General features: G+C 41.1%; 1 protein-coding gene across 11 annotated transcripts in view; it reads right to left on the bottom strand.

The window, feature by feature from the left end:
- The window catches only part of Adamtsl1 (ADAMTS-like 1), a 914,539-nt gene that overhangs the window by 91,645 nt on the left and 806,875 nt on the right, over nucleotides 1-16,019 (bottom strand). For all 11 annotated transcript variants that reach the window (XM_006538374.2, XM_006538376.2, XM_006538377.2 and 8 more), the window contains one exon: nucleotides 14,577-14,787. In XM_006538374.2, coding sequence (XP_006538437.1) covers nucleotides 14,577-14,787 — 211 coding nt within the window. The remainder of the gene's footprint in view (nucleotides 1-14,576; nucleotides 14,788-16,019) is intronic.

The raw sequence follows: 16,019 nt of genomic DNA, 5'->3' as shown, positions 1-16,019 counted from the left end.
CGTTTTTGTTTTTGACAAACCAGGAGTCAGGTCAAAGGGCTTTGCTTCTTGTCTTTGCAGTGAATTATGTAGCAAAGATTTTGTAGCTCCCCACTTGTAATCTCAGGTATTTAACTTGAGCATCCAGGAATTCAGGAGCCCTGGAATCTTAGAAATTTGCCCCTGAACTGTGATTTGTAGCCACTAAAGAGAACTGGTTTAAAAGGTTAGTATAATAAAGTGTTCAACATATTTATGATCCAATGAAAATAATCTGTGCAGCTTCCAGCATGAGGAAGAGGGACCTCCTGCCATCAGAATCAACCATCAGAAAAAAATTAATTTGCAGAGAGAAAGGACTCTCCTCTCCCCCCACGTGGAAGCAAGCACTCACTCAACCACACTGGGCAATGGGAGATTTAGGAACCAGGTTTCTGAAGAACTCATCTGGACTGGTGATTTCTAAGGGCACTGGGAGCCAGAGGCGCTGAAATCTGGTATGCAAGAAAAATAGCCTCATGTCAGTGGTTTTCAGAGGGACCGCAGTAAAACACTTTGTTTACATGGAACTTAATCGTTATAATCTGGCTGCTTAAGGCAGGAACGAGGCCTCCTGGGGCACAGACTGTTGGCTTTCTCCAAGTATTTGTCCCTTCCCTTTTAAGGGCCCTCAGCTTTTAGCATGGTACACGGTTTTCTGTATAGGCTATATTTGGCAAGCTCCCTTGAAGGCAAGCACAGCCACTGGACTAAACGATGGCCAATGGGATATAAACAGATGGATGTATGCGATTTCAAAGACCTCAGCTAAAGAGAGACCCACACCGCTCCTTGCTGCCAAGAATTGGCATGGGGTGCATGCGATATGCAAATGGGGTGTGAGTGATATGGAAAAAGATAGAGTAGGTTTCATTGTTGACTGAGAAGCCCTGCCTACCTCTTCTTATGCAAAATACTCTTTAGTCTTTGAAGCCACTATAATTTTGAGATTTCTGTTACTACACTCTGATAGAACCCTAGTTCTTATATGCTAAACCATGGCTTTGCTAGGTTGGTGCAGCTCAACCAAGACATTTCAGGGTGTCCTTTGGTTTCTTAGGAACAGTCTCTAGTTATTCACTTGCTGCCCTGGTTGTTTGAGACATTTAATCTAGGTCCAAAAGCTGAGAGTTTGCATTGAAGGAAAGTAGCTCCAACAGGCTAGATGTCACCCTCCTTGGTGGTGGTCTTATTAGGTAGCCAGTAAGATATTAGGGCTGAATTGTACCCCTGCTCTCACCTCAATCAACTGCTCAGATAGCCAGGGGCAGGAACTGCAGGACTTTAGTTATTAATCAGAGGAATCCGGCCTGAGTCCTGTCAGGAAAGCCATTGACTATCTAAACCTGGTTCCAGCCTTATAAGACTACTATATAGAAAGGTGATAAACTAATTCATACTGTTGCCCAAGTCAAGGGATTGCAGAGATGGCTCAGGACTTAAGGACATTGGCTTTTTTTACAGAGGACCTAGGGTTTGATTCCTAGTGCCTACATGGCAGTTCACAGGTATCCTAGGTTACCTAATCCCAGGTAAGTATTGTATGCAGATAGTCAGACAAACTTGCAGGCAAAACACTCATACAATAAAAAAAAAATAAAATAAAAGACAGAAAGACAGACAGACAGGAAGGAAGGAATGAAGGAAAGAAGGAAAGAAGGAAGGAAGGAAGGAAAGAAGGAAAGAAGGAAAGAAGGAAGGAAAAAAGGAAAGAAGGAAGGAAGAAAAAAAGGAAGGAAGGAAAGAAGGAAGGAAGGAAGGAAAGAAAGAAGGAAGGAAAGAAGGAAGGAAGGGAGGGAGGAAGGAAGGAAGGAAGGAGAGAAGGAAGGAAGGAAGGGAGGGAGGGAGGAAGGAAGGAAGGAAGGAAAAAAGGAAGGAAGGAAGGCAGGAAGGAAAGAAGGAAAGAAGGAAGAAAAAGAATCAAGCCAATCCAATGGGCTTGTCAGTCACTGGACAGTAAAACAACCTTCAGGAAATCTATTAATTCTAGAAACTTTAAAAAAGTACTTTTTTATATACTTATTAACGTGCATGTGTGTTTGCATGCATGCGTGTGCATGTGTGTGTGTATGTGTGTGTGTGTGTACAGGTATGCATATCATGGTACATATGTAGAAATCAGAGGGAAAGTGTATAGAATTGTTTCTCTCCTACACTTAAGTGGCTCCTTAAAATCGAACTCAGGTCAGCAAGTGGTTTTACAGGGTGAGCCATGTTGCTGGGTTTCAGAAACTTTAACAATATAAAGTTTGCTGAAAAATGTAAGTTGATACAATGGTTTCTGGCCATTGTCACTGTGACACAGTGAGTGTTTTTCTTTGCATTGATTCCTTTGGCCATTGCCCACTTGTAAGAGTCAAAGTCAACCTGTAAGCGTGGCCGTAAGCTCCAGGGCAAGTTAACCGCCTGGAATGCTGGAAGTTGTAGTTTTTGAAAAATGACAAAGCCACATGGGAAATACGGTGGCCTTGTGTTTTGCCCTTAAAAAGTCCCTACAACGAGTGACTCTTTACCCCTCTCTGGGATTCTAGAGAGTGGGTAGACCTTACCAGAATCCATCTGTGTCTCTGCATATCCATCTGCCCATTTGCCTGTCCACCTATCTACTTAGCCGTCTAGTGATTTAGTAGTACTGGGATTGAACCCAGATACTTTCCTGCTGATCTATATCCTTAGACGGCATTTCATTTTTAAAATAGAGCTTTCTTCCTAGTGTTGAGACCGAACCCAGGGCCTCACGCTTGTTAAAGGATGTGCTCTGTCATGGAGTCATATTCCCAGACCCAAACAGCAATTTTGAATAGCTCTCCCATCAACCTGTTAAACACACAGATGAAGAGATTTTACTTTTCTTACTGCTCATATTAAGTATATGGGATTTGGACTCAAAATATTCTCCAGTATTTTGGTTATATCTTTAATAAAATAATTTAGAATTGAAGGAGTTCATCTCTAGTGTGTTTCCTTCCATATAGTTTCCCCACTAAACTTCATTTCATTCCTCATAATGTTCATTTGTTTCCTCATAATCACTGGCTGGAGTATGAGCTGAAAAATACAGTGCCATTTTTTTTTTTTTTTTTTTTTTTTTTTTTTTTTTTTTTTTTTTTTTTTTTGGTATTTTGAGACAGTGTTTCTCTGTGTAGCCCTGGCTGTCCTGGAACTCACTTTGTAGACCATGCTGGCCCCGAACTCAGAAATCAGCCTGCCTCTGCCTCCCAAGTGCTGGGATTAAAGGCATGCGCCACCACACCCAGCTTCTACCATTTCCTAATAGATTCTAGAGGCATGTGATATCTTTAAATATTTATATCCTTGAGAGTGCAGTGAGAAAAGTAGATGTCTAGTTCATAAGACCATATCCCTACAAACTCTAAGATGATGTCAAACCACATTTTTTGTTATTAAAGATTAAAATTTAGTCAAGACACCCAAAGGCCTCCTGAATTCACCAGGCATAATGATGTATGGAGATATTTGGCAGCTAGTATATGCAGAGTCCTAATGGTCATCTGTTGACTGATAATATAGTAACTTTCCTATTGATGTTTGTACTTATATGACTGCAGAGCACTTCAATGATTAATAGCTACATTTTTCTCCATTCAAATATTTTTTGAGGCACATGGGATCCTGTTCACTTTGGATATACTCCAAAATTAAGCAAGTAGGTGAGTATAAACAGCTATTAGATTCAAAGTGTTCAACTAGAGTTCCTTATTAAATGTGAAAAATGAAATAAGAGAAAAATGTAGGTTTGTTTTCTCTTTCCTTCAAACTTAAGTTAGTAGATGGTGAAAATAATTTGTCTTACTCCAAGTATCTTATAGTGTAACCACTCTTAAAATAAGGGGTAGATTGTCAAGCTCCAGATAGGACCTGATTAAAGGACGGTCCTCAGATAAATTATCCATAACCTCATGCAGAAGTCTGCAACAGCACAAAGACAATAATAGTTGTAAGGAAGAATTTTAAGATCACCTGGGTGCTTTATATATACCTTAAGCTTCAAGGAGATTCTGAGCACCCACAAGATAAAGACCAGGCTCCAGAAAATGCCTTTATGGGTCCTTGCACTCTAGACTATGGCAATCTTACTGGCTTATTCTTTAGACTCTACCACGTACTAGGGCACTAGTTGCAACAGACAATTCATCCTTCTTTGGGCACACAGGCACTTCTGCCTCGGCTTTTGATCATGTTATTCACTACGCCTTTTAGCTCCCTGCTCACCCATAAACTTCTAAGGTATCCTAGAAGGCCCAGCCCCAGGCCATTCCTTCTCAGAGCCTGTTCTATTTTCTGTGGCTCTTGGTGAATGGCTCCCTTCCACCACACTCTGACTTAGGATGGGTACCTTATCTCTTCCAAGAATGCTCAGAGCTCATGTGTCTGCTATTTCCTCTGTTTCCCTGAACAGATCTAGGATTAGGGATCTTCTGAGAAAAGTTCATCTATGTACTCCCCAGTGCAGAGTGTAGTGTCTGGCAAAGAACGTGCGGCTCATAAATGTTCCCTGAATTGATGACTGGGTGACTGAGAAGACTCTAAATGCAGATGCTTCAAAGATATAAAGCAAACATCCAGCTGTTACAGATCCTTCTTTTATCAGACTGTTTGGTCACTCCAGGAAGCTGTGTCCCCACAATAGGAATTGGCTCTTCTTGGCATTCTGACATTCCAGGCATGGGAGAGGACCAGATTAATCAATCCTTCCTTCCTATCTATCTATCTATCTATCTATCTATCTATCTATCTATCTATCTATCATTATCTACCTAGCTATCTACCATTGCTCTCTCATTATTTACCTATCTGCAAACTCTATGTATGTATGTATGTATGTATGTATGTATGTATGTATGTATGTGTCACTCATCTATCTTTTACCTATTATTTATGTCCAGATCCTGTTGCTAAAGCTTGTATTATATATGCTTAATAAATTTCTCCAGTATGTTTACATAGATGAAAACCTGTCTTTATAGAAGATGAACTTTGACATCAGGAAAGCCTTCAGAGTCTATGGTAGCTTTGTGACCACGCGGAGATGGCTTGGTGAAGCTTCAGTCCTTTAAGTGAGAGTTAGCAAGCAGAAAGGAAAATGTAGACAGAGGAAAGAAAGCAAGGGAAATGTAATAAAATTAAATGAAAAATACTTGTCCTCATGAATCATCATTTAAGGTCACATTCTGGTATGAAAAGGTAAATCTCTGGTAAGGGATATTTTAAAATATATGCAATAAAGACAAATAATAAAGATACCATTTATGCTGCATATATTAGCTGCCATACATGATTCATGGCAAGGCCGTGGCTTCATTATTTTTATAAGAAATTTAAGAAATATACAATAAAGAGACCACTTAAAGGCTATATTCTTATACAGAAATATGCTCATGTGACCTGTATTTTCAAAGATTTCCCCATGATTAGCATGTCAATAAATTTTGACTACATTGATTTTTAAAAAATGTTTCACTTGGTAGTTTAATTTAGAGTTGAGTTCATTTCCTTGGTGCTTCAAGTCATATTACTGCCCTTAATGCAAAATGACATTTATGTTCTGTTTCTGGGATACGATTTCCAGGTTTAACATGGTATGAACTGCTTATTATGCTCATAACTCATTTCACCCTCTTTTTCACTCAGTCCTACTTTTACCAAACATTTGGGTACCCACTGGGCACTACGTTAGATGCTGAGGATTTTAGACGAATTTAAGTGGTTATTATATTATAGGGTTCTGTCATCTAGTGAAGGAGAAAACTACTGGAAAACATGAAAAACATGATCAGTTTTACCAAAAGAGCCTACATTAAATAGCGCAACTACATTGTTATGGATAGGTTGGGAGCAGTGATGCAGAAGCGGCAACATGAATAGTTAGCTAGGAAAACAGGAATGGGGACAACATCTAACCATGTAGGCTTATATCGACATCATGCCCAACTATGGCATGGCCACATAGCTCCAAGTAGGCCTGAGGATGAAGCATGGGGGTCACGAGACTTCAGTGTCAGATGAGGGACAGATAGAGAAATATAGTCTTTAAAAAAATAATCCTAAAGCCCTGGGGTATCATCTGAAGGGGTTTTAAAGAAAGATATAACATGATGAAATTTGTAGGAAATTACTTAGACAACATAGACCAAAGGGTTTCAAAGAATACTGCCCAGTGAGATATCAATTGTTATTTGATGTTTAAAAATTTCCTCTGAGATAAAACTGTCCCATTTGGGGTGGGGGTTGTTAAAACACAGGAAGTTAAAAGAGAAGTAAAACAGTTGAGTGTTCTAAGGGGTGGATATGGGGATCGGTGTGGGATGGGGTGAAATATTTTATCCTAAAGTAAAGCTGTTAAGTTTAGGAAATGAACAACTCAAAAACCTCAGGAAGTCCCCTAAACTGATCAGATTTATTAGACCCTCCAAGAACACACAGCTGTAAGGATTGCTGAGAGAGATATTCTTAGATAAACTGAGCTTCCTGGAAGTAGAGACCAGCCTAGTAGCCTTGAAGAAATTCAGACCCACTGAGCTACTGGAAGGGATATTTTCCAACCTGTTGAAATGCCTGCAGGCTGTTCAGTGTGCACATAGATTTGCAGGTTTGATGAGCTGTCACCATGCTGGAGTGGACTTTGATGATGCAGCTGTCTGAGGACTTTCTGCTTCTATAAGTAATCTTTCACCCACATGCCTATAAATACCAACCAAAGTCCTTGTTTTACTAATGGACTTCAGTGGTATTAGTATGTTGGTCTACTCTACCTGACATAAGTAGATTTTTTTGTTGTTGTTCATATCTCCCCAGGGAACATCTGTTACATAGAGTATTCCACGGAGGAAAGACTTCTTGATTAAATTTGCCTATGTAGCACTGCATGCTATACCTTTATTTGATGGGTCTCAGCATATGTCATCTTAAAGGCCTAATAGAAGGTTTATGTTAAGAAGGCATTGATACCAGATTGGGAAGTCCAGAGTGAGAGTTATGAAGAGAATTCTGCGGTTAATGGTTATCATAGTTGGGTTACTGATTGTGAGAACTTGGACCAAGGCTCAGGGAGGAAGCCAAGAAAGCAAAGAATGAAGATGGGGTTGCAGGAAGTGGAATTAAACCAGACATGGGTGTTTGCTGAGTGTGAAGGACACATGAGGCTGAGAAGAGCTTCAGAGAAGGGATGGCTAGATGGTGGTGACAGCACATGGTGGGGATCCATGAAGTTTGCTGGAAAGGGTGGCCAGGTATATATATTGGGCTTAATGTAGATCTTTGGGGGTTGAGGCAACTCAGCAATGTAGGAGACTGGGAAATTTCATGTATAGTGGAGGTCAAAATTGAAAGTTAGAACTTGGAGAAATAAAGGAATATTAGGACTCAAAATTCACCAAGAAACACTGTTAAAATGAGGGCATCATTTTGTAGAGCATCGCCACTTTGTTCATTATGAGTTAAGCCTTCCCAACTGTAGAAACATAGGGTTCTGCAGGGAGACTTCTGGGTTAAATAGACTGGTACAGTGTAACACCCAGGCCCAGCAGGATTCAGAGTGGTTAGGCCAAAGAGCTTTCTGCTAGTAAATAAAAACAAAACTATTCCACATGTGAAATCTGACTTTTGATCTCCAAGCTGTTATATTTATTGCTGCTTCTAAAGATAGGATCAAATATCCATTTCAAAATACTACTGAAAATGAATTAAGCATTTAAATAGTTTTAGGGCATGCATATGACTCCTAACTTATATTTGAATCACAGAGATCTAACATTACTGATGACTACTGGATAGCCCTCTAGTCCAGTTCAAAAGGTATGTGTGTGTGCACACATGCACATGTGTAAACAGAAAATTTTACTTTGTGGAGCATGGTTACCATTAAAATTTTCTTTTTCATTAATATTACCGAGAGAGATTCCTTTCTCATATATGGCTTTTTATACAGCTAAACTATGTGCATTTTTGAATCGTGACCCTGATAAAATAAAGGATTATGGGGAAACAGAGAGCAAATCACAGCTTTAAGGCAGGGGCGGAGCGCACACAGGGATTGTGGTGACTACTCCTGTCTTCGCAGTACAGATGTATGCAATATGTACGTGCGCTTGGGTGGACACAATCCTAAACATAAAACATTTGCAGCTCAGGGAAATCTAAATTACACTCCAGAGCAGGCTGATTCATTTCCGTTTAACCCTTCAGCATATCTCTCCTTTCCTCCTTGCTCCCTTTAAAATGTGATGTTTGGAATCAAATCAAATGAAAGCATGCAGATGCATATATATGATGTCACAGATGTTATGTGGGTGATGGGTGGTAGAGGGTAGGTTATCGATCAAAAGGTCTGGTGCAAAGCCCTGGGGGGAGGTGTCACGGACTCCCAGGACTCAAAGGGAGGGACCTTAGATGAAACGCCCAATAGTAGGAAGAGGGAACTTATAGAGCCCACCTCCAGCAAGAAGACAGGATATCAAGTGAGGGACAGGGTTGTCATCCAACAGTCACAACTCTGAGCCATAATTGTTCCTGTCTGAAAGAATTACAGGGTTGGAAATGGAGAGGAGCCTAAGGAAAAGAAGGCCCAAAGTGGGATGGATCTAGCTCAAGGGAAGGTTCTCTAAGGCCTGACCCTATTACCGAGGCTATGGAGCCCTTACAAAAAGGGACCTAGCATGACTGTACTCTGGAAGATCCAACAAACAGCTGAAAGAGTCAGATGCAGATATTTCCACCCAAGCAATGGACAGAAGCAGCTGACCCCTGTTGTTGAATTAGGGAAAGGCTGGAAGAAGCTGAGGAGAAGGGCAACCCTGAATGAAGACCAGCAGTCTCAATCTGGACCCCCAAGATCTCTCACACACTGGACGGACCACCAAACAGACAGCATACACCAGCTGATATAAGGCCCCCAACACACATACAGTAGAGGACTTCCAAGTCTGTGTTCAATCAGAGATGATGCACTTAATCCTCAAGGGACTGGAGGCCCCAGGGAGTTTAGAGGTCAGGTGGGGTGGGGGTGGGGGACATCCATGTGGAGACTGTGTCGGGTGGAGAGGAGGTGTGGGATGTGGAGCAGTTGGAGGGTGGATGGGGGGAATGGAATATGGAGTGTAAAAATAAATTAAAAATAAATTTAAAAAATAAAAACAACAACAACAACAACAACAAAAACCAAACCAAACCACCACCAACAACAAAGGCATGGTCCTACTGAAGATTAAGTGCTCAGCCTGCTGACTTTTGAGCAGATTGTGGTTGGCTGAACAATGACCAGGAAGGTTTCTATGCCTTGGTGTCTGGGACTGGTAAACACATTTCTTAGAGGGAATTCAGTAACAGTTCTATATAATCAGGTATGTTGATTTAGTCACCATGGTCTAAGAGTGATGCAGGAGGGTCAGAGTCTGGTCAGCTATAAGAACAGAATCAATATCTGGAGGGATTCACTCTGAAGGGGGAAGGAGGAAAGAGGAGAAAATAGAAGATGGAACAGAAAAAGTCATACACCCTGTCTTGTAGCCCCTCTCCCAAAGGAAAGCATGCCTGCTGGCTGACACATTGATTTTAGGACAGTAAAACACATCTCCAACTTGGGATAAGCAATACATTTGTGTTGCTTTGAGACATTACAATTGTGCTAGTTTGCTATCGCAGCCACAGAAAACTAAGACGTAGATTAAGGAAAGCTCCAAACACGGTGACAGATGCGGAGTCTTTTGTAAACTGCAGATTCAAAGGTCTCAGATTTCCTCACAATTTAGCCCCGCAGAGCAAGTAGTACAGATAGCTTGGAAAAGGAATGTTGAATCATAGACTCGAGAATGGGGTATGAAGCATATCGCATGCCATTCATTCCCCAGCTGCTCAAGATGGGACAATTTCAACCCCCAGAGCCTATGGCTGCTGAGGAGATTAAGGAGCATGCGCAGTGGGAGAATGGGGAATCCCGCATGACTCTGGAGTGCACAGCAACCTTCCAGTGCTCCCAGTGCCTCATCTGCAAAGGTTGGTAATATCACACAGTGGGGAGAGGGCTGTGTGAGCAAGCACATGTCAGGTGCTTAGAGCCATGCCGGAAACACTGGGAATGCTATGGTACTTTGTTGGAAAGAGGTTTAAGTGGCAGAGAGAGGGGAATGGGGTGAGAACAAAAGTCCATTATATAAATATAGAGAACTGTCAGATAATGATAAGAAAGGTATAATAATAAAGAGAAGCAGCTCTTGCAACAGTACAAGCATTCAGTAAATGAAGCTAGAACCCTGGCATGAGCCTCTCTTCACCATCCTCTCTGCTTCACCACACTCCTTCTCCTTCAGCCATGGGTCCTCCTGAAACTTGGTCTTGGCCTTCCTTGGCCTTACTAATCCAGGAGTCATGGGCTGTGCCTGACCACGTAAGAATGGGTCTGTTCAGTGAATACCCATAGCTTCAGTGTGGGAGCTGTATCCGGTGGAAGGGGGAGTTTCCTGCTAGGCTCTGACAGGCAGAGGGGAGAGAAGATGCAGGAATCAGAAAGCAGTCCAGGAGAGGGATGGCAGCCAGAGAGCAGCTGTGAGTAGAGGTGGGGCATGGGCAGATGGGCAGGGACAGGAGGGTCTGACAGGTTCACGCATATGGGCTTAGCTGACTATGGAGAGTTCTTGAACATCGTCCTAGCAGAAGATGATCAAAGTGCTTCAAGGGAAATGTGGTAATACATGCCAGGGCCTCTCGGTCATGTGCTCTAACTGTCTAGTGTGAGCTCATCTCTTGGGAGGTTTATAATACCTGTTTGCAGACAATATTAAAGATACAGTGGACCAATGCACAGGAAATTGAATAACTAAAAATTTAAATAAATATATACATACAATCTAAATTATATATAATATAAATTAGCGAAGTTTTCAAGATAACTTGATAAAATTAAATATCAAACAAGGTATTTTTTCTTTTGAGACCAAAGATTAAAATGTAAGAAGTACACACTAATAGATGGGTCTCTGACAACCAAATCTAGAATTAGATTTCTGCGTTTGAATAAAACAAAAGCTTAACAGATACCTAGAATCCATGCCTGGTCTCCTCCCATCCTGCAGAATGTGTAAATACTGGCTCTGAGCCAATTTTAGACAAATGTTCAACAAAGAACACAGGATTTTGTGTTCCATCTAACAGATGGCGAATCCTGTACTACTTCACTTTTCTAGGAAAAGAAACATACATAGAAGGTTGATGGTGACCCTGAGATCAAGCAGAAAAGAAAGGAGAGTTTCTTCACTCAAACAGGCTACCCATTAGGTTGCCTCTGAGTTTTAAAGGAAGGATTTGAAAGCCCCATCTCTTGTTCTTTCATTAAAACCAAACCAAACAAAACCAAACCAAACAAAACAAAACCCAGGAAGGCTGCAGGCTGGGTGCTGAAAGGAGCCTCTGGCAGATTATAGCTGACCTGTGGGGATCATGACTGCACACCAAGTTCCCTTGTCCCGGCCAAGACTGCCAAGGAATCACAGGGCTAATCAGGCAAGGGGCTGTCAGTAGCCAGTAGCCTAACTCATGATGTCCCGAGATCATAGCCTTTTAGCTCAGGGATACCTAAACTTACTTTTTACTTACTCCACCTACAATAAAAAACAATGGCTTTATTTCTTTTAAGGAGTGGTAAGGGCTCATTGTATCTGAGCACTCACCTAAAGAAGATTCTAGGAAGCAGTAGGAGAAAAATATTTCTGCTAAGGTTAATGAGATATTAAAAGTGACTTACGATAGAACTATTAGCAGACACTCTCTGGAAATTCCTTATTTCTTATTGTCTTAAAATACTTTTAATAATTATTATGTTAAGTATAAAAGGATATAAATCAAAACCACTAACCAACTGGATGGACTTTTAAGAGGTGTTTAGGATTAGCTTCCTGAGTTGAGAAATAGGCCTGAACCTGTCTCATCCCTAAAGATCTTGCTTGTGGGAGGAAATAGAATAGGCTTTCAAAAATGAACTCATGTCTTCCTAGGTCAAGGCAGATGGACTCCGCTGTGTCAAAATGGATGGTGTAGGTATGAGCCTGGTAATGGTAGCTGCTGACAGTCACGAGTGTGTGATGCCCACTAAGGATCAGAAAACACACTGGGCCAGGATCATTAATCAGTAGCATATGTGGCTATCAAGAGGAAGGCAGTGTTCCCCTGACGGCCGCTACAACGCTGACTTTATGATCCATAACTGCACACAAATATATCAGTGAGATACAGATTCTCATGGCCTATAGAGATTGTACACTCTGTGTACAATCATTCATTTTGTCACAGAATAAACACTATTCACAAAGCACTCTCCACATAATGACAAAATACAAGCTACCCATAATCAGGAGTCTTAGCAGCTGAGCAGTGGAAACTGATATGCACAGATTTCTTACATTTTCTCCTGGCATGAGTCAGCTGAAAGCTGATAGTTGTCTTCAATTTAAAGCCGCTCAATAAAAGTATATGGGAAACCTGAAGTCCCAGGCTCTTGTGTAGGACTCAAGATCTTGAGCAAACTCGCATCTAGGCCACGGTTGTATTTTCACAAATTAAGGGTGCTCACTCAGATAATCACGGTCCTTTCAGTCACAAAACGTGGGCAAAGGCCACCCTTTCATTTCCAACTTGTGTAATTCTTAGTTTCCTCAAAACTAAAATGAGGATAATATAGCATATTTAACCAGGTTGTTGTGAGAATTAATTTCAAATCAGTGTAGAATGCTGTGTATTTCTTAGTAGAACACCGGCTTGCAGCTGTTCAAAATAGATTGTATCTACTTGACTTCAAAAAAAAAATCACAGAGTAGCATGGAATTGATGGGCTCAGCCATAATACACATGAGACTTTAAAGGTAATATGCACAATGCCTCTTTTTAGTTGTTGTTGTTTAATAATGATCCTTCAGTAACTGGAAGTGACTGGTTGTAGGATGTTCCTCAGTTCTGATGCTAAGACCCCAAATCTATGGATGCTCTAGTCTGAATATAAAGTAGCTTACTATTCCTTCTAACATACACACCCCTCCTGTGTAGCTTAAATTGTCTCTACATTATAATACCAAGTAAAACACAAATATCACATATTCATCAGAAAAAAATTTGAAATGTCTTGTGTATGTTCAGTATAGATGTAAACACCACATGCCTAACAAAAGAGCACGCAGTCTAAGTTGGTTAAATCTGTGGGCATGAAAACTGCAGATACCGAGTGTTGACTGTCCTGTAGCATTTTGCTCACTCGGTACTGTTTGATGCTTACTAAATCACCATTCTGTGATAGCCAGCGAGAAGGAAGGAAGGAATATGGAAGATTTCTGGCTGCTTGGAAGCAGCAGACCATCTCTTAGCTATAAGGCAAGGGTATGCGGACAGCAATCCTCTCTCCTCAGCTGGATGACTATAAAATTTATCATCCTAACTGGGACACTTCTCGAGTTAGAATGGGCTCACACAGGGATGCACATCCCTGCTAAATTTAAGGGTTACTTTTGTGACAGCTGTTGTTACTTTAAAGCTATGTCTGATGTCCTAATGAGGAACAAACTGCAAAATAAGATTTCCTCCAATCAACCAATTTAAAACCTTTTGTGTTCTTAAGAGGCATGTCAAAAGGCCATTTATTTTGAAGCATAATGACTTTTATAATATATTATAATAGAGTGGTTGCATTTTTATTACTGGTTTGCAGGGTGTGTGTGTGTGTGTGTGTGTGTGTGTGTGTGTGTGCAGGATCCAGAAACTTTGTAAAAGGGCTGATCGTTTTGTGAGCCATATGGTCATTGTCACTGCCACACAACTATTTCCTTGTAGAACAAAATCAGTGGCAAACAATATGTAAAAAGGATAGGTGGGTCTATGTTTACAAAAAAATGCAGGAGGTTGGATTTAGCTGGTGGGCTGCAGTTTGTCATCTCTTGCTTAAAAACTATGGTATTCAGAGTTTTAGAGTTCATAAGATCAAGGAAAAATTTTAAATCTAAAATTGGCTTAGTATTTTTAACTTGGATTAACTAAGTAAGGGTGTCCTATCTATCTATCTATCTGGCATTGGGAGGGGGGCATATTGAGGGGCCATGAAGAAATTGGGGAGGAAAAATGGTGGCATATATGATCTGATCATATTTAATTGTATACATGTGTGAAATTCTCAAAATGCAGGAAAAAAATCAACTATTAGAACTGCAAATAGCAGAAACTAGAAAGGGTATAAACTCAGAACAATTTTATCTTAATGGAAAAGCTGCCATAGCGCCTTTAATTGAAAATATTTTTTTGCTTGGTGACAATTCACAATGAATATGCTCAGGTCAAACAGATGAACAGTGTCAGTGTATGCTTTTGGAGAACACTGGGCCATGTCATGGTTGAAAGAATATGGTGTTTACAGGACTACGTCTTTACGTCTGAGGAAGGTTGAAGAAGAGTGAAGAAGTGAGAGATAGAGCTTGGGTGTTCATTTAAGCTATTCTGAGAAAGTGTCCTTATGTCTTAAATCATTGCTACCAACGTAAACTGTAGTTGGAAGTAACTTTGGGACTCACCAGCTGCCACTGTGCAGGGTACCAGGCTGGGGGGCAATTGAAACGGTTGCAGGCTTGCACTGTGCTGGGTTTGGGGTGATGGCACAGCTCATCGGCCAGGACAACCACCTCGTTCATCTCTCTGGAGAGTAGGTGGGAACAGACAACATCTCTGGTCTGCAGGCCAACCCCACAGGTGAGGCTACATGGGCTCCACTTGCCAATTTCCCACCTGAGAAGAAATAAAACAAGAAAGAGACTGATTGAGTTTCTGTACAAACACTTCCCAGGCAATCAAAACTTTTCACTGGAAATCAAGGAGGTTCTATAAGATGATTGGTTAGGGATTGATAGTCTTAAGCTTCAAACCCAACTGTCCTCTTCATGCTTAGAGTTCCTTTAGAATAAAGCAAAGAAAATGATAGAATAGCCAATGCTTATTCACAAAATCACTAGTAAAGTGATTTTTGTAACTGTCTATTTTGATAGGCATGCAAATCTCATCACAAGTGGGGAGGGCATGCTAGATGAAGAGTAAGGTGTGTACATCCAGGATTTAGGGAATCATATTTTCAACAGTGGCTAGAGAGGCTGGAGGCAGCTTCTCTGCATATTTCTGTAGTGCCTAGTATATGTGAGATAGCAACATTTGTGCTTCTTATTCTTTGGCTTCAAAGTGAAAGGTCACTGGCTCCAACTTCCTTTAAGCTTCCATCATAGCACAAAAATGTCTCTGTCTTCTGTATAAATATCATCACTGCCCGGGACTGGAGAATGTAACAGAAGCAGAGGCTGCAAAACAGATCAGTCTTTTTGAAGGGAAGTATGAAGTGTCTCATTATCTGGACGTAGAAGCCAAATCCACAGATGAGCTGAGTGCATGAATGGCCATTTCCACATGGCCATGCCTTGAGATGCACATTTACGGTGAGCTAAGGGCCTGTAAAAGCCACCATCCCCACTGCATTTCCCCGGCAGTTGGTCCTCCAAGATTCAAACGGTAAGGACAGAGTTCAGTTGCCTGAACTCTGACTCAGAAGAGCTCTCTAATGGTCAGTTTTAGGTCTCCTCTTCATAGTGTGAGACACAAAAGTTGTATAAATGGTTGCCAGCCCTGGAAAGCTCAGTGGGACATCCTTCAGTAGCTTGGCCTGCCTTGGTCTTTAGTGAGCCCCGAAGATTGTTTCAAAACTCTTCATCCTTAATGATTTTCCTCAGACTGTGACACTGAGTAGAAACTCCCATTTTTTTTTTTTCTTGCTGCTCCAACCTCCCACCATCTACTTCCCCCCTTCCTGCCTGAGATGATCAGTGAATACAATCAACTCCATTGTTATTTCCATTTATGCATCCTGGCCCTCTAGTACCATCTTTATGCAAACTGAACCCAGGTTCGAAAAAACGTTTTGCCCTTTTTTTCATGCTTGAAAATCCCTTGATTTCTATTGCGTGTGTATTCACGTC

Source organism: Mus musculus, chromosome 4 (genome assembly GCF_000001635.26).
Source record: "Mus musculus strain C57BL/6J chromosome 4, GRCm38.p6 C57BL/6J".
Taxonomy (NCBI): Eukaryota; Metazoa; Chordata; class Mammalia; order Rodentia; family Muridae; genus Mus; species Mus musculus.
The sequence above is the reverse complement of the archived record's forward strand: the minus strand, read 5'-3'. Positions and strand labels throughout refer to the sequence as shown.